This window comes from Talpa europaea (genome assembly GCF_964194135.1).
Source record: "Talpa europaea genome assembly, chromosome: 13".
Lineage (NCBI taxonomy): Eukaryota > Metazoa > Chordata > Mammalia > Eulipotyphla > Talpidae > Talpa > Talpa europaea.
This window is the reverse complement of record NC_140080.1, coordinates 95599979-95618120: the sequence shown is the minus strand read 5'-3', so window position 1 is coordinate 95618120 and position 18142 is coordinate 95599979. Positions and strand designations below refer to the sequence as shown.

Here is an 18142-nt window from a genome sequence, read left to right as displayed (position 1 = left end):
TTGTCATAGATGGCCTTTATGATGTTGAGGTATGTTCCTTGTATCCCAAGAATTTCAAGGGCTTTTATCATGAATGGGTGTTGCACTTTGTCGAAAGCTTTCTCAGCATCTATTGATATTATCATATGGTTTTTATATTTCTTTTTGTTGATGTGTTGGATAACGTTGATTGATTTTCGGATGTTAAACCATCCTTGTGCCCCTGGAATGAATCCAACTTGGTCGTGGTGAATTATCTTATGGATACATTGTTGGATTCTGATAGCTAAAATTTTATTGAGGATTTTTGCATCAGTGTTCATTAGGGAGATTGGCCTGTAGTTTTCCTTTTTTGTGTTGTCCTTGTTCGGTTTTGGTATTAGTGTAATGTTGGCTTCATAAAACGTGTTTGGTATTGTCCCTTCCTTCTCAATTTTTTGGAAGAGTTTGTGAAGGATAGGCACTAATTCGTCTCTGAATGTTTGGTAGAATTCATTTGGAAATCCATCAGGTCCTGGGCTTTTGTTTTTGGGGAGGTTTTTTATTACCATTTCAATTTCGCTAATTGTAATTGGTCTGTTTAGGTGTTCTATTTCTTCTTTATCTAGCTTTGGGTGATTGTAGAGTTGTAGGAATTTGTCCATCTCCTCTAGATTGTTGAACTTGTTTCCATATAACTGTTCATAGTAGTTACTGATTATTCTTTTGATTTCTGCTGTGTCCGTTGTGATTTCTCCTCTTTCATTGATGATCCTGTTTATTTGTGCTTTCTCCCTTTTTTCCTTTGTGAGTCTGGCTAGGGGTTTGTCTATTTTATTGATTTTTTCAAAGAACCAGCTCTTGGTTTCATTGATCTTTTGGATTGTTTTTTTAGTTTCAATTTCATTTATTTCTGCTTTGGTTTTTATTATTTCTTTTCTTCTACTGGTTTTGGGGTTTTTTTGTTGTTCTTTTTCTAGATCTTTGAGCTTCGAGATTAGGTTGTTTCTTTGCGTTCTTTCTTGTTTCTTGATGTGAGCTTCTATTGCTATATATTTTCCTCTTATTACTGCTTTTGCTGCATCCCATACATTTAGGATATTGGTGTCCTCCTTGTCGTTCAATTCAAAAAATTTTTTAATTTCTTCTTTGATCTCCTCATTAGTCCAATGGTCTTCCAGTAGTGTGGTTTTTAATCTCCATGAGGTAGGAAAGTTCCTTGCCTTCTTTTTATGGTTTATTTCTAGTTTGATGCCTTCATGGTCAGAAAAGATGGTTGATATGATTTCAATCTTGGTGTATCTGTTGATGTTTGTCTTGTGCCCCAGTATGTGATCGATCCTGGAGAATGATCCGTGTGCGCTTGAGAAAAATGTGTACTCCGTTTTTTTGGGGTTTAGTGTTCTATAGATGTCTGTTAAGCCCAATTGCTCTAGGTCCTTATTTAGGGCTTTAGTTTCTTTACTTATTTTTTGTCTTGTTGATCTATCCATTGTTGATAGTGGTGTGTTGAAGTCTCCCACTACGTATGTGTTTTCTCTGATGTCTGTTTTCAGAGAGGACAACAGTTGTCTGATATATTTTGGTGCTCCTTCGTTTGGTGAGTATATGTTAATGAGTGTTATTTCTTCTTGAAGTATTGTCCCCTTGATCATAATGTAGTGACCCTTGGGGTCTCTTTTTATCTTTTTGAGTTTGAAATCTGTTTTATCTGATATAAGTATAGCTGTTCCTGCTTTCTTTTTTGGTCCATTTGCTTGTAGGATTGTTTTCCATCCTTTAACTTTGAGCCTATTTTTATCTTTTGTAGCTAAATGTGTTTCCTGGAGACAGCAAAAGGTTGGGTTTTGTTTCTTAATCCAGGCTGCAACTCTGTGTCTTTTTATTGAAGAGTTTAGTCCATTTACATTCAGAGTTATTATTGATATGTTAACATCTGTATTTGCCATTGTGTTTGTCTTTCCTTTGATTTTATTTATTTATTCTTTTAATAACTTTTTTTTTTTGGCCTTCTTTCATTGTTATTCGTCCCTCTGAGGTTCTGGCTTTAGGACTCCTTGTAGTATTTTTTGGAGTGGGGGTTTAGTTGCAATGAAATTCCGGAGTTTCTGTTTGTCTGGAAAGGTCCATATTCTTTCTTCAAAGAGGAAGGAGAGCTTTGCGGGATAGAGTATTCTTGGTTGGCATCTGTTTTCTTGGAGTCTGTTGACTATGTCCCTCCACTCTCTCCTTGCCCGTAGTGTTTCTTCGGAGAAGTCTGATGTCAGCCTGATTGGTTTTCCTTTGAATGTTATCTGTTTCTTCCCTCTTGCCAGCTTCATTATTTTTTCCTTGTCCTGGATTCTTGGGAGCTTTACTATTATGTGTCTTGCTGTATTTTTCCTTTCGTCGTGGAAGTTTGGTGTTCTTCTTGCTTCTTGTATATCAATTTTCAGCTCCTTCTTCACATTTGGGAAGTTCTCTTCAATTATCTCTTTGAATATTTTCTCTGTTCCTACATCTCTCTCCTCTCCTTCTGGTATTCCTATAACTCTTATATTTCCTTTCCTCATGGAGTCAGATAGTTCCCGAAGTCTTTCTTCGTTCTTTTTCCTTCGTACTTCTCTTTCCTTTTCTGTTTTGGTTCTTTTTATTTCTATGTCTTCAAGATTACTTATTCGTTCTTCCATTTCATCTATTCTGCTTTCATTGCTTTTCCCAGAATTCTTTAGTTCTTCCATTAATTCTTTGATCTCCTGCATTTCTTTTACTTCCCTCTTTAGGGACTCAATTTCTTTCTTCTGACCATTGTTTTCCCTCTCTAGGGACTCAATTGCATTCTTCTGATCGTTGATTATTTTTCCCTTATCATTGTTTTCCTTTATGACTTCTGTTAGTTTTTTAATCACGGCAATTTTAAATTCTCTTTCTGGAAGGCTCAGAAATTCTTCCAAGTTATTGTCTTTGCAATCTGGGGGCTGGCTTTCTTTTTGTGGTGTGCTTTTTCTCTGGAGAGTTGCTAGGTTGCGTGTGGTTCTTCTCTTCCCTACTGTCTGTTTTCTAATTTGCCGTATGCGTTGGGACAGTGTGTTGTTGGGACTGGCCGGCATCTTGGGTGGGCTTCTCTGTTCCCCTCTGGTTCTTCCAGGAGTCATCTGTCAGTTTCAAGCAGTCTTTACTGGAGAAAGGTCCCTGTTCTAAAATGCCGATGTAGGGACACACTCCCCTGTGCGCCTGGTCTGCCCCGGCGGTGGGTTCCTGCTCCCCTCTGGGCTTGGACTGCAGGCCAGAGGGGGTCTGGCGTGGGCGAACTTCCCCCGCTCACCTCTGGCTCCTGAGGAAGCCTTCTGCAGGTAGTCTTTACTGAAGAAATGTCCCTGTTCTAAAATGGTGATGTGGGACACACTCCCTGCGTGTCTGGTCTCAGGCACACTCTTCTGCGCACCTGGTCTGCCCCGGCTGTGGGTGCTCGCTCTCCCTGTGGGCTCAGACTACTTGTTCGGAAGGGGCCCGGTGTGGGCAAACTCCCCAGCTGGCCACTAGCTCCTTCAGGAGCCTCTGCTGGCTTCAAGTTGCTAGGTGGTGCCAGAGATCTCTCCTAGAGCCCTTGGGGAGCTGATTTTCCACCCCGTGGGACAGGGAGCAGAGCGGGGATGGTAGGGTACACCTCAACGGCTTTGGGGTGCTGTGTCTGCCTTGTGCCCCACCGTCGTGGGGAACCCACGCCCCTAATTTCGTGCCCCGGGTCTCTGTTCCAAAGCCCTCAGTTCCAGGACGCGGGCTGTAGCCCAGATCAGTGGGGCGGGAATGGCGCCTTTTGAATCCTGCTCCCCTGCCTGGGCGCCTTGTTCCTGCTCACTCAGGATGGGCCTCCGCCGTCTCCCCCTAATTTCGTGCCCGGGTCTCAGTTCCAAAGCCCTCAGTTCCAGGATGCGGGCTGTAGCCCAGATCAGTGGCGAGGGAATGGCGCCTTTTGAGTCCAGCTCCCTTGCCTGGGCGCCTTGTTCCTGCTCACTCAGGGAGGGCCTCCGCAGTCTTCCCCTAATTTCGTGCCCCGGGTCTCAGTTCCAAAGCCCTCAGTTCCAGGACGCAGGCTGTAGCCCAGATCAGTGGCGAGGGAATGGCGCCTTTTGAGTCCAGCTCCCTTGCCTGGGCGCCTTGTTCCTGCTCACTCAGGGAGGGCCTCCGCAGTCTCCCCCTAATTTCGTGCCCCGGGTCTCAGTTCCAAAGCCCTCAGTTCCAGGATGCGGGCTGTAGCCCAGATCAGTGGCGAGGGAATGGCGCCTTTTGAATCCCGCTCCCCTGCCTGGGCGCCTTGTTCCTGCTCACTCAGGGAGGGCCTCCGCCGTCTCCCCCTAATTTCGTGCCCCGGGTCTCAGTTCCAAAGCCCTCAGTTCCAGGACGCGGGCTGTAGCCCAGATCAGTGGCGCGGGAATGGCGCCTTTTGAATCCAGCTCCCTTGCCTGGGCGCCTTGTTCCTGCTCACTCAGGGAGGGCCTCCGCAGTCTCCCCCTAATTTCGTGCCCCGGGTCTCAGTTCCAAAGCCCTCAGTTCCAGGACGCAGGCTGTAGCCCAGATCAGTGGCGCGGGAATGGCGCCTTTTGAATCCCGCTCCCCTGCCTGGGCGCCTTGTTCCTGCTCACTCAGGGAGGGCCTCCGCCGTCTCCCCGCAAGCCTAGGTCGCAGGCGCGGGGACCTGGGCAGCTGCGATCCGGTCCGGATCCGCGCCGCTTTCCGCACGCAACCTTACCGGGCGGCCGGGGCTGTGTGCTGGTGCTGGTCTCCTCCTGGGGGGCGTGGCTCTCTTTAATGGCGCCTGGAGCTCACCTCCGCGGTGGATCCTGCAGGGTTCGCCTCTCCCGTTCACGGGGTGTGGTGGCTGCAATAGTTCCTTTCCACTCACAGTCCCACTTGCTGCGTCCGTTTTTCTTGTTGGCCGTTTTGGTTTGTTGTTTCCCTCCTTTCTGCCGGTCGGAGAGTGCCGACTTTGTGGGCGGGGGAGGGGAGCAGGGTTCTGCGCTTCCCTCCCTTCTCGTCCTCTTTTATGGCCACTTTCTTCTTCGGGTAGTTTGCTGGAGTCACCCGTTTATCTTCCGTGTCCCAGTTCTCACTGGGACCTGCCGCTTTTCCTCCCTATTAACTTTTTTTAATGGGAGATCTTACTCGCAGCGTCTCCTCGCCGCCATGTTGCTCCGCCCCCTTTTTTTTATTTTATTTTTTTAAGATTTATTTATTTATACATACAAGAACCGGGGTACAGGCCAGATGTGTTGGGGATAGGAAGATTCACTAGAGACAGAGCGGGGAACAGAACAGGCAGACTGAAATCCACTGCTGAGGGGAGCAGCAGGCAAGTCAGGAGAGGTCTGCTGCGCCACATGGGTAGCTCCCTGGCCGGGGATCGAACTCGTGCTGCAGAGGCTGCAGATAGCTTCATAGGTTGCATCTTAACCCCTTGCGCCACCAGGGAGGCCCAAGGCTTTTATTTTAAAATAATTTTGGGGAAAATAATAAATGCCTTACAAAAAATAATTTTTTTAAATAAATGATTTTAGAAAGAACATCTCAAAAGTTAAAACCAATTATTGGGGAAAATACACTAAAAAATTAAGGAAAAACAAGATAGTAGTTAGCCTCTATAAAAATGAGGACTAAATAGGGTGCATGTTCATAAAAATATGTGAGTATCCTATGTGTTCCCTAGGAAAAAAACTTGTGGACGCTAATATTTATTCCTGGTTATACTTAACTTTGATTTTTTTGGTGATATTTTCTTGCATTTAACTTTTCTATATTATTGTTTTCTTGAGTCATGGAATCAGAATTTTTATTGATTCATAAGGTTATAGAGCACTTCCTTTGGAAGTGTCTTTTATAACTTAGCATAGTCAAGACTGTCATAAAATTATGATTTTTATATATCAGAAAACTTAAGAATTCTTGTTACAAAACCAGTGTCTTTGATTTGACAACTTTTTCTTCATTTGCTCAGGTGAGATTTACTTCCCTGGGATTAGGGTCGGCACTCACCACTCTGGAAAGTGGCTGTGTGGTTTTGGCGAACAGTTGTCAGAACATTTCTGGAGGGCTGTGGGGCACCGTGGTGAACATTCTCCTGGACCACTCGGAGTGCAGCCTGGTGCGCCGCGAGGTGGGTGCTCCCCCCAACCCCCGTCCATCGGTGGCCCTGCGAGCCATACCCTCTCCCTGCTCAGCTCGGGACTGACCACTCACCGGTGTCTCTGCTGCCTGCAGACAGCCTACAGGAGATGGCAATAGAAAGCAAAAACAGTTTGAATTCCCTGTAAAAACTGAAGTTTTCTAGTCTGGTAAGATCAAAGCAGAAGTCGGTATAGTTTATCATCTCCCTCTTTTTTTCTTAATGCATTGACAAGCAGATCACATAAAAAATTACTTGTATATTACCCAAGCATTATGGGCCTCCACTGCTCCTAAAAGTTTAATTAAGACAAGGGGTTGTCAAAACACTGAAATATTTATCATATTATGTGTAAGAGAAAAAGTAAACCCTATTTGAATTCTTTCAAAATAGTTTGTGGTTTTCTTTCATTCCTGTTTTTGTCAAAGTGATGATTGAAGCAAATAGTTTTTAAAACAGTAATCAACTAGAGTTTAGAGATTATAAAGAAGCGTGCAGCTACTGGGTCTACCACTAACCAGTTTCCAGTTCCCAAATCCAAAGGCTGTGGTTTTCTTGTTATTTCCTTTTTAATGGCAGCGTGTGAGCTTGAGGCTTCCTCTGGATTTACCAGATTTAGAGATTATCTGTTGACTTCAGTTAAGATGAAGTTGAAACCTCACTCTTTAGAGCTGCTCTGTTGCCCTCGTGTTCTCCAGTTCCATGATCAGCTTTCATTGAATAATCAGAGTTCATATTAGTAGGATTGTTTGATTTGGTCATCTTCACAACCTAGAGAGTGAAGTGGGACATTTGCGGTTTCTATTTCTAGTTAGCAGTTTGTATCTGAGGAGTTTGTAGGAGAGAGAGAGGGACAAAGATGGGAGTGTGTGTGTGCGTGAGATCTGTGAGGGCATAATAGAAACAAGAAAATATAGTTCTTAAATGCTACCATATCTGTTATTTTTTTAGATTTTTTTTTTGAAAACCAAAAGTCTGAAATAGGAAAATATATATTTCCTGATGAAGTCATTTCATCTGTTGTTAAGCCATCTCCTTACAAAAAATTCCCCCACGCAGAGTGACCTCTTAGTGTGGCTGTTGATCATGGCTGTGTTTTTGTTATTAAAATGCAGTCTATTGGTTATTTCACAGATGACAGCAAGGTGGCAGTATTGACTTTTTTTTTAATTTCAGGCTGCATTTATTCTTCAGAATCTCCTTGTAATTCCAATGCCTTCGGAAATTATAAAGGATTATACTTGGCAGGTGAGTGACTTTAAACAGTTATCAGCCTGCTGGAAACTCGAAACTTGAGGTTAACTGATGATAAAATTTCCGCATATATATTTCATTGATGATGAATGTTTTTATAGTTACATCTGCATTGTCATTAACATTTTTCTTTGGGGAAGCTAAAGTACAGTTTGGGTTTTACTTGATCTTTGGTTTCTACTGGATTATTTGATTTTCAAGTTGAGAAGAGCAAATCGGTAAATAGTACACCGACCTGTTTTATAGCCTTCTGCTCTAGGTGATTTGGAGGGCACCGGGGTGCTCTCGCTGGGGGGTGAGCTGTGCCCTTTGTCCTTAAGTCCTCCTGTGTGTGGTGTATTTACCACACTGTGCAGCCCTCGGGATCTAGGACAAATCTGGTTTCTTTGTACATTTCCACTAAGCTGCTTGGTGTGGGGAACTGAGTCACGTGAGGAGCGGGCATCCCGGCAGGCTGTTACCTGACACGGGATCCCAGCGGCTGGCGAGAACGATCCCTTTGAACTCTGGGAAGGCTCACTGCTCCCAACTTGACAAAGCCAGGTTAACTCTGCCAATTATTGAAAATCCCAGGCCACTTGACAGTTTCTCTGATTTCCTTTTTGATCTTGGTTGCTTATTTAACAGTCTGTGCGGTAACAAAACCATAGGAGACAAAACTGAAGGGAGTAGACAGGATGAACACTCATATGAATAATGTAGGAGTTTTGATGTGTTAGCCAGTAAATGGATTTCAAAACATGTGCTGGTTTTGGCTCAAATACAAAGCATTTCCACTCTCATTGTTAAATTAGTGACACTTAACTCTGCTATGTGCTTGATGTACTAGCAGTGGATTTTTTTTTAATTATTGAAATAAGTATAAAGGTAAAAGTAATAAGATTTCTAGCTTCTGTTAAAGCCTTTAGGACGTTGTAATAGGGAACCATGTGTGGAAGTTGAGATTTTTCTCTTTCGAATTAAGTAGTGGGCAGTTCCATTTGTTGCATGACATGTTAACTGCAGCTTGTTGGTTTAGTGATTTTCTAGCTCTTTGTCGTGGAATGGATTATCTACTAAAAATTGAAAATAGTGGACCTCCCTGGTGGCACAAGGGGTTAAGATGCAACCTATGAAGCTATCTGCAGCTGCTGCAGCAAGAGTTCGATCCCCGGCCAGGGAGCTACCCACATGGCGCAGCAGACCTCTCCTATCTCCCCGCTGCTCCCCTCAGCAGTGGGTTTCAGTAGATCTGCCTGTTCTGCTCCCCACTCTGTCTCTGGTGAACCCTCTCACCACCCACCCCACACACCTCTGACCTGTACCCCAGCTCTTCTATGCATAAATAAATAAATCTTTAAAAAAAAATTGAAAATAGAGGTTTAGGTAAGTTTTTGGAATTTTCTGCCTTATCTAAGTTGGCTAATAGCAAGTAAGTTCAAGAATTACTCTAATCCCAAAAGTATGTGATCTTGAAATGGTTGCTAATCTTGAAGAAAATTAGAAAAATAAGGACAGTCTCGTGTATTTTTAATAAACTCAGATTCTCTTCCTCTCCCTTTTTTAAAATCTCTTTGGTTATTATTTTTATTGTTCTTAAGTGTCCTCACATAGCAGTATTACTAGCTGACAACCTAGTCTTTGTTCTCCAATTTTAAAAATGTTGGGGGGGGGGCTCTACCCCTCAAGGCGGATGGAGCTGCTCTGAAGGAGGAGACAGCCCTTCAGTACCGATGGGGGGTTCTTATATGTACGTTGTGGCCTTTGCTAGTTTATTGCAGCCAGAAAGAAGCCTCTGTCTTGCCAGTCTTCTAAAATTAAAATGCTCTTGGTCAAATGATAAAGACGCTTGCGCAACACAGCGTTCACTTACTCGTCTCCGTGTACTTTTCAGGATTGGAAGACATAGCCAGAGCTCGCACCAAGGTCTAGAGTAACCTGCTACTCCCCTCAGCCCTGTACTTTGGTCAATATTTTGTTTTGGTCGAGGTAGGCGCTTGATGCCGTTTACAGAGACAATAGCTTGTATGACTTTGCGTTTTGTTTTGCTGCCCCTGCAGGTACCACTTTGCCCCCTGGGCCCCCTCAGTGCTGGCTGTGCCCTGCCCCCCAGCACCCCACCCCCAACCCCCAGGGCCTTGTCTTTGCCACTCTGGTGTGCTTGTGCTTCTGCGTGGAGACAATATGCGCTAACATACGCTCACTTATTGTATATGCTGCTTTCATATTTGTTGTGATAATCATCCAGGCATCTTTCCCGCTTGAGCTGTTTCGCCACGAGCCATGTGAGCTGATTTCACGGAGCCCTGGGTGCTCGGGTCAGGGCAGCAGTGTCGTCCCACATGCAGTTAAGGATTCTTATGGAATTAGACTCATTTTCTCAATCTCTGATTGCACTATAATTTTTTAATTTTCAAAAGTATCAAGATGGTTCTTCTTGAAAGTATTGTCTATTCCTCCTAAATGTAGTTTTCATCTTGCCTATAGTTCCCCTTGAGCCATGGTGGGTACATTAGAGCTGTGCAATTCGGAGCAAAAAAAAAATACGTTTTTAAATTAATATTATAGCTTATTGCATCTTTGAAACTTTTCAAATTTATTGGCATGTTTAACGACAGTCAATTTGCTGTTTGCAAATTTATTTTTAACGGTACCTGGTGATTTGAAAGTTCCCTTTCTTTGCTCTCTGTCCTTCTGGGCCCCCCTGGCACTGCCACAGATGGTATGGCAGCCCCAGTGCTCACCTGAGGGCAAGGCTGGTAAAGATATAGACATCCTGTGACAGCAATTAGGCCGGGCTTCTCTCCCCACTTTGCCAGAAGACAGCCCCATCAATTACTATGGATCCATGGAGCGGAGCTTAGAGCCGCATGAGAGGCTTCATTGTTCCGGCCCAGGCACCATTAGTCATCTCTGGAAAGGCTGAGTCAGACCAGCCTTCACGCATATGCTGGGCTTGGCTGCGTTGCTGGAGTCAAGTTCTATTGATGACGTGCCATTGTCACTAGGAGAAGCTCTGGTATTTGGAGACTGGGGATTTGGACTTAATGCTCAGTTCCAATAAATCAAGCAAAAAGTAAATACTGGTTAGAGGCTATGTCCATATTCCAGATCGTGCGGTCTTCCTTGCGAAGTTCAAAATATTTTGAATGAGTTACTGGGATTTTATAAGTAGTTGTTCCTTCAGGCAATAAATATATAAGGTTAAAAAGCTAAGTGGGATAATAATGAAATTCACTACCCCTCCTCTCACAGAGGCACATTTGCCTCCTATATCGTGATGCTAGTTCTGCAGGTCGTGTCCTTTGTATCTCGAACATACTGTGTTCGCAATGTCTGTTCCTTTCCTGTGTTGACGTGTCAGACTTAGTTCGTTTACACAGTCTCCTGCCGATGTCGTCCTGTCTCTGCTCCGAGCCTCTCCCCTGGTCACTGACGCGGGTGTGTCCTGGCCCCGCTGGAAAGGGGGAGCTGTGGCTGCAGTGTGCCTGGCCTTCCTGTCCTTCATGTCTCCTCCTGGCTTCTGCTGCCCTCCTCTGCCTGTTTTGTCTTTAATTTTGCTTTACAAAGGTTGATTATTACATTTAAATTCTCTTCTCAGACTCAGTTCATCTGTAAGCTGGTTGTAAAAATTGAAAATCAGTAATTCACTCCAGAGCCACTGACCGTACCGGGTTCCTCTTCCTTTCCTCTGCCTCTCGGGCCCTGCCCGCTGGAGGCAAGACGCCTTCCCGGTACCTGTGCAGGCGTGTATGTGTGTGTGATGTAAAGCATTGACGTGGGTGTTGTTTTTTTTCCCCTTGGAATTGCTGCTTCCCCCTTGCATCATGAATCTAGTTGTGTTTCAGGGTTTGTAAGCTTCTGGTCATCCTTCCTCTTCGCTTGACCCCTTCCTCGTGGTCACCCTCCGGCCAGCGCGTGTGACCCCTTCCCGCGCTCTTACATACTTGAAGATGTATTTCAGTGGCCTGGATGGCCATCTTGGGTGGTGAGCGGACGTCAGGTTGAGATCATTCCCCTTAATCTCGCCCCACAGTCCTCTAGCGCTGTGACCTGATGACAAGCTGCATGTCCTGCACGACTTCTTGATGTTTATTTTCTTAGTCTTTTTGTATTCATTAATTATTGCTTTTGTTTTCCTTGCTGTTGTGTCACGTCCCCAGAGACACCCCTGAAGCCTGGGTCATGGAGAGTTTTCCTGTGCTTTTATGTATTTTATGGTCTTATGTCCATAAGCCATCACCTCACTTGCCCCTAGTTTCTGTGTGTGGGGTGGGAGTGTTCCTCTCTCAGTGTTCTACACGTGACTGTCAGTTTCCCCAGCACCATTTGTTGGAGAGACTTTCCTTCTTGCTTGTATATTCTGGGCTCCTTGGTCTAAAGTTAACTGTCCATATAAGTATGGGTGTATTTTGGGGTCTCAGTTGTCTTTCATTGGCCTGTGTGTCTGTTTCTGTTCTGGTATATTTTTTTTTTTTTGAAGATTTATTTATTTATGCATAGAAGAACTGGAGTACAGGCCAGAGATGTGGGGATAAGAGGATTCACCGAGACAGAGTGGAGAACAGAACAGGCAGAATGACTGAAATACACTGCTGTGGGGAGCAGCGGGGAGACAGGAGAGGTCTGCCGCTCCATGTGGGTATCTCTCTGGCCGGCCGGGGATCGAACTCGTGTTGTAGAGGCTGCGGTCTGCCTCTTAGTGTGGTACTTAACCCCTTGCGCCACCAGGAGGCCCTGTTCTGGTATTTTGATGCCCTGTACTGTAGTTTGAAGTCTGGGAGCTTGATTTCTCCATCTCTCTCCTTTTTGTCAAAATTGCTTTAGCTTCTCAGGGTCTTTTGTTTTTCGATATAAATTTCAATAACATTTGCTCAATTTCTTTGAAAAATTCCTCTGAAACGTCGATAGTGGTAGCATTGACTGTTTATCACTTTGGTCAAAACGGACATTTTTAGAATATTAATTCTTGCAATCCATGAGCATAGAATGTCTTTCCACTTCCTTGTGTCTTCTCTTTCTTTTGACGATGTCTTATGGTTTTCACTGAGCAGGTCTATTAAGTTTATGCCTAGGTATTTATTACTTTTCAAATGCTACTGTAAATGGGGTTGTTTTCCTGATTTTTTTTTTTTTTTCTTCTAGTTCATCATTTGTATACAGGAATGCAACACATTTTTTAGGTTGATTTTGGAGGCCTGCTACTATGGGTCTCTTCCAGGGCTTCTAATAAAGTATTTTAAAGTTGTTCTGGGCATTGTTATGAAATACATTTAGAAAAATAGTGTTGCTCTTTCGCTTAATTTTATTTTGTTGATTTATTTGGCTTTTTGTTGGGTAGTTGGAGGGAAGCTAGTATCCTTGGTTGAATTATTTATAATTCTCATCTTGGTTGTTAATTACTTCCTAGAATTACTATAATGAGGGCTTTCGTTTGTGATGGTAAGCAACTGCTGTGCTGCTCCTGTGTGTTTGACTTGTTCACACACTTAAGAATGTAAAAAGTTGCTTGGGACATAGACGTTTTGAAGCTCTGAACGTTCAGCTGTAGTTCAGGATGAGTTACTTTATTCTGAAACGATTCAGTTATTTCTTGCGTGGCAGGGGCCCACTGCCCGGGCCATAAGCCACGCCTGAGGAGCGGGAGCTGTCTGCTCTCTCCTGCTCCGTCTAGACTCTGATTTCAGGGGACAGCAGTGACCGTCATGTGCTGACTGCTCATCAGCTAGTGTTGTTCCTCATTAACTTTGTAAATTGCTCTGTTTATGAAGATTAAGCTCAGTGTTGGGTAGGTTTATTAGAATACCACAATAACCAATTTATAACCATAAAAGCTATTTACTATTGAAGTAAGAGTTTCAATTATAAAGGTAATAGCCTTAAAAAAGGAGGGTTAATGGAAGTTATCATTTATATTATGTCAATAACATAAATTGTTCTTGCACCTTTAACTCGTGAATCACTGTATCTTCCCGGATAGTGAACTTTAACCTCCACATCTCTAGGTGAGGGGAGGGGAGCACAAAGGCTCACAGACACGGTTCCCACGGGTCGGATGAACATCGCCTGTGTCTTGGCCGTGTCTTCCTGTGGGCCCTTAGAGTTCTGTTTTCCGTCTTTTGTTTTTCTCTCTGTTGTGGGCTGTTTTAAAGTCTTAACTTTATTGATCATCACTTTCTGGAAAATGGAAGTACTTATAAACTAATGATGGGATTATTTGCAAACTTTAAAACCACAGCTGAGTGTTTGACTTTTGCAACTGGATGTTCCAGGGGAAAAAGTGTGTGGCAGTGGGAAGACTACTTGGGGGAAAAGTGCAAAGAGGTTCAAATTGTGTAATGGCAGGTACTCCTCAGCCTCCTGGCTGTGTGTACAGGTGTGTGCGTGTGTGTGCACTCTTCTGCCTGTGCGCGCGTACTTTTCCCTTCTCGGGGTTAGCGCCATGAGAAGTAACGTAGCAAGATGCTGCCATGGATATTGAGGAACCTTTTCATTGTCGCTGGCATATTGATAAGCACAGTAATTATTGGACCATGTTATTTCAGATATTTTAATACATATTTCTTTCTGTGTAGGTTGAAAAATAACTTTTTTTGGTTTTGTGGCTCAAGTGTGTGTACCATTTCATAGAGACATTTTAAACAAGAGCCCCCTCAGGGGAGACCAGAGCCAGCTGCTGCCTGCAGAGACCTGGAGAGCTTTGAAATGCTTGGCCCTGGGCCGGGCTGCCTGACTGTGGGGAGGCGGAGGCAGGCCGGAGGAGCCCGGGCACCCGGGAGCCCCGTGTTTCATTGAGAGGGGATCTCAGCGGGTGGGTCCTCTTCATAAATGATGTCATGAGCTGAATGTCGTTCCCCTCCCTTTTCCTTCAGGGCCCCTGTGTCCACGACGAGGACTCGGGCCTGTCGCTCACTGGGAAGCCCGCTCTTCAGGCTCTGCTGTATCACTGCCGTTTCTATGATCATTTGAGTCAGATGATTAAACATTGCTACCGGGGGCGGTATGTGTTTCACTGGAATTCTTCAGCTCTTGATGGGGCTTCAGAAGGCAGTGACATCAGTGGTAAGTACAATACGTTTATATTTATATTTTTATAGTAGGTAGCATTATTAAACTTTTAAAACCTATTGTGTTTGTTACAAAGTATTTGGAAAATGATAAGTATGGGGGGGAGGGGGGGGGAACACTCCTGCTCCCTGCTCGAAACCCTCTTTCTAAGGTGGGGTCTGTTTGCCTCCAGTCTTCTTTCTTGTAAAGCTTTTGTTTGTTTTACGTAATTGTGTTTATATCTTATGTACATTTTTGTGCTGCCTCCTTTCACTAAACATTGCCTAAGCGTTTTTCTGGGTTATAAATTCTTCATGGAAACCATTTTTGACATCTTATTAATGTTTCATAAGTTGTTTCCTGCCCTTCAGTGGAGTTAATAGAGTTTTTTCCCCTCAATGTCATATACTTTTTGGAAAGTTCTTCCTAGACAATCAAGAATGAGCTCTTTTCTTACTAAATTTTCTGATTTGTTCTGTTAATGTGTTGAAAAGCTGTTCGTGGTATATTATGGTATTATAAGTGTTGCTATTATAATAAGATATTATCAAACTATCTTTTTTTTCTCATTTTAGATTCTCTTGGATTGCATAAGATTTTAATACATTTAAGCATGTACTAAATTATATGACTCACCATAACAAATAATAATAATAAAAATGTGTTTTAAAATTGACTTTTAAAAATTTGAGTTTTAAAAAAGCATTTTTAAAGTAATTGCCAGTTTCATATAGAAAAGGTACGAGAATAGCACCAAGGATTCTCAGATGTTGACATGCATTGTCTTTGCCCCTCCACGCCATGTGCATGTATAGACCTGTAAAAATAAAATTTATATGTATGCATATATGTATATGCATGTATATATATATGTGTACACATGCATGCATTACACATATGCGTTACTGATTTCTGAGCCAGATATGAATTTCACTTCTGAATCTTCACAGAAAAGACTTAAATGTAAATTCCTAGTTCACTTTTCTCCTTACTTCTTGGTGGAATTAAGGGAAAAGTGAGATGTGATGAAGTCATTTAACAATCTGCTAGGACAGTGGATTTCTCTGGATCAGCGCTACTCAAGGCCTCTGAGCCGGCCGCGTTGTCGCTGTGAGCTAGTAAGGAGTGTGGTGGTGGCCCTGGCCCTGCAGGGGAGAAGAACCCCGGGTGTTGGGACCCAGGAGACTGTTTCACAGGCTCTTCATGATTTTTAAGCACATGAAAGTTTGGGAGCTGCTCTTGATAAAAATTGTGCTAGATTAAGCTAAAGCAAAGTCAATTGGTTTATGTATTTTTATATCATTTATTTTCAAATTCGTGTTTCATATGTATACCTTAATTAAGAACAATACAAATTGGGCAGACTTCCTCCCTTGGCTCTTGATTGCTGTCCCGTAGTGAGCATTCTCCCTGCCTATTGGTACATTGCCCAGGAAGCTACTCACGTGCCCACTTTCCTGTTGTGGCAGGTTTAGATGACTCATTCAAGTTCTGGAGAGCTCCATCCAGGATGTCCACTCAAGATCGGGATACCAGTTCTCTCTCTACTTCGGAAACAATGGTACCCCCAAACATTGCTTGCGTGCTTCATTTCAAATCTGAAAAAATTGGAATGTGCCTAGTGAAGAGAGAAGAATGGATATAAGAGATAGAAGATTATGATGTTAATACCTAGCATTTAAGATTGATCTTCCACCTTTTTTGATAGAACCAGTAGCACAAACGTTTAAAAGTATCTATCAGTCGTAGGAGAAAGCAGATTCTATATGATTAGTAATGATTGATGACCTTGAAATTTTTCTCAAGGGCAAGGTCATTTGGAAAATGTTGACTCATTCAAATGATCCCAGTGTGGTGCTGATAGATTTTTTTTTTTTTAAAGATTTATTGATTTACTTATTTATACAAGCACTGGGTACAGTCAGAAGCGCGGGAGGGTGAGAGAATTCACCAGAGCCAGAGCAGGGAGCAGAGCAGGCAGAAGGACCGAAGTACACTGCTGAGGGGAGCAGCGGGCAGCAGGAGAGGTCTGAGCGCCATGTGGGACCCTCCTCCGGTGGCCGGGGAGCAGCCGGGGATTGAACCGGCGCTGCAGAGGCTGCGGGCAGCTTCGCAACCCAGCGCTCAACCGCTGCGCCACCGGGGAGGCCCAGTGCTGATAGATTTTTTAAACCCATTTCTAAACATTTGCATCAAATAGAAGCTCGTCTTGAGAATGCTTGCGTCCCTTCTTTCATTCATCAATTGCTTTATTCTGAGAAGTTTGAGACACTTTTTTTTATTGAGGTAACATTGGTTTACTATACTGTGGATCATTTAGGGGAATAGGTTCATACCTCCTCAAGTGTGTCACCCCCCACCCCAACACCGAGGCACCCACGGTCCTTTACCATAGACCATCCACCCCCCGCACCCCACCAACACCACTTTGCTCCCACCCTAACACTGTGACTGATGCTGCGGTCACTTGTTTCCAAATAGGTAAACTAACTTATTGTCAACAGGAAAACATCATCTTAACTTGTCAAATGTTCTTAGAACTATTGTGTGTCATTAAAAACTACTGGGTTGGCACTCCTGCTTCCCGGGGCAGAGGTAATACGAGAATAAACAATTATATGGGCATTAATGAGACTTATCTCTCATAGTTCTCAAGAGAATGATATATTTTGCTATGGTTTTAAGTGTCTAGTCTTGTTTTTTTCTTGACTGGCTGGTTTGTGTTAAGTGCTAAATTGAAACTTCGTTTGGAAAAGTAGAAGAATTATCCCAGTTCCACTAGATGTCATGCTCCCCAAGAGATAGCATGCATCTTTGTCTCAATGAGAGAATGATTTGATTAATGAAAAAGGAAGTTGTATCACTTGGTCATGTGTTCACATAAGGGCAGCGCTAGTATGTGCTTAATGGTGATTCTTTTTAGGTTATCGTGTTTGCTAAGAGGTCTGTAGACCTTTAAATCTACCTTCCTTCCATTCTTTGCCCGTAGCAGGAACTCAGTAATTTCTCTGATTAACTTTGAGTTATCTTAGCTGTTTGGTAGGTACCGAGTTATATTCATCTTCTGCAAGAAGACAAATACAAAAACAAAAGCAGATCTTACTTTTGCAGTTCTCTATTTTATAGCCACATACAGATCTTACAGAGTAGGCTAGTAGATTTTCCAAGTAGACTTTGGAAATGTGTTATCTATTGTAATCATGATTAGGAAGCACCTTTATTAATGTAAAAGTCTTTACTTTTTTTGTGTTTGGAAGTCACACAGAATTCTAGAAATATATACCAATGAAATGTTTCTTTTTATAAGTATTTCTTATATATAGTCATATGTAAGATTTATTTCTTGTAGTTTCTCAAAGGTTAACGTTATCTTTAAAGTAGAAATTTTAAAGTAAACTCTTGTTTTATTTTTTGGATTCCAAGTAGAAGAGTTTGGGTGTTAGTGACTTTTACTCAGCAAATTAGTGACTTGGTTCAGTGGAGCAGTTGACTCCATTGACAACTGTCATGTTTCCCTTGCCATGCCAGAAATACCCTCTATCTTCGCCCCAAAAGGAGAAAAATCCTGGAGCGTTCATTCATTAAACTCTTTATCACTTTAAAACTAAGCTGGCCGTACCCAGAGCCACTAATACTTACTCAAGTACAAGAAAATGTTGAAATTCTAAATTGGGGTTTGAGTGGCTATAAATCTTACTTAATAAGCTTATCTGGTTATTTGCATCATTATTTTGTGTATGTCCTAGAATTGAGAGGAAAAGTGCA

General features: G+C 43.1%; 1 protein-coding gene across 3 annotated transcripts in view; it reads left to right on the top strand.

Annotated features, from left to right (window-relative positions):
• RTTN (rotatin) overlaps positions 1–18142 on the top strand; it is a gene marked incomplete at both ends in the record, with an annotated part of 107817 nt that overhangs the window by 48951 nt on the left and 40724 nt on the right. For all 3 annotated transcript variants that reach the window (XM_084252120.1, XM_084252118.1, XM_084252119.1), the window contains 4 exons: positions 5930–6088; positions 7274–7345; positions 14203–14392; positions 15847–15938. In XM_084252120.1, the coding sequence (XP_084108246.1) occupies positions 5930–6088; positions 7274–7345; positions 14203–14392; positions 15847–15938 (513 nt within the window). The remainder of the gene's footprint in view (positions 1–5929; positions 6089–7273; positions 7346–14202; positions 14393–15846; positions 15939–18142) is intronic.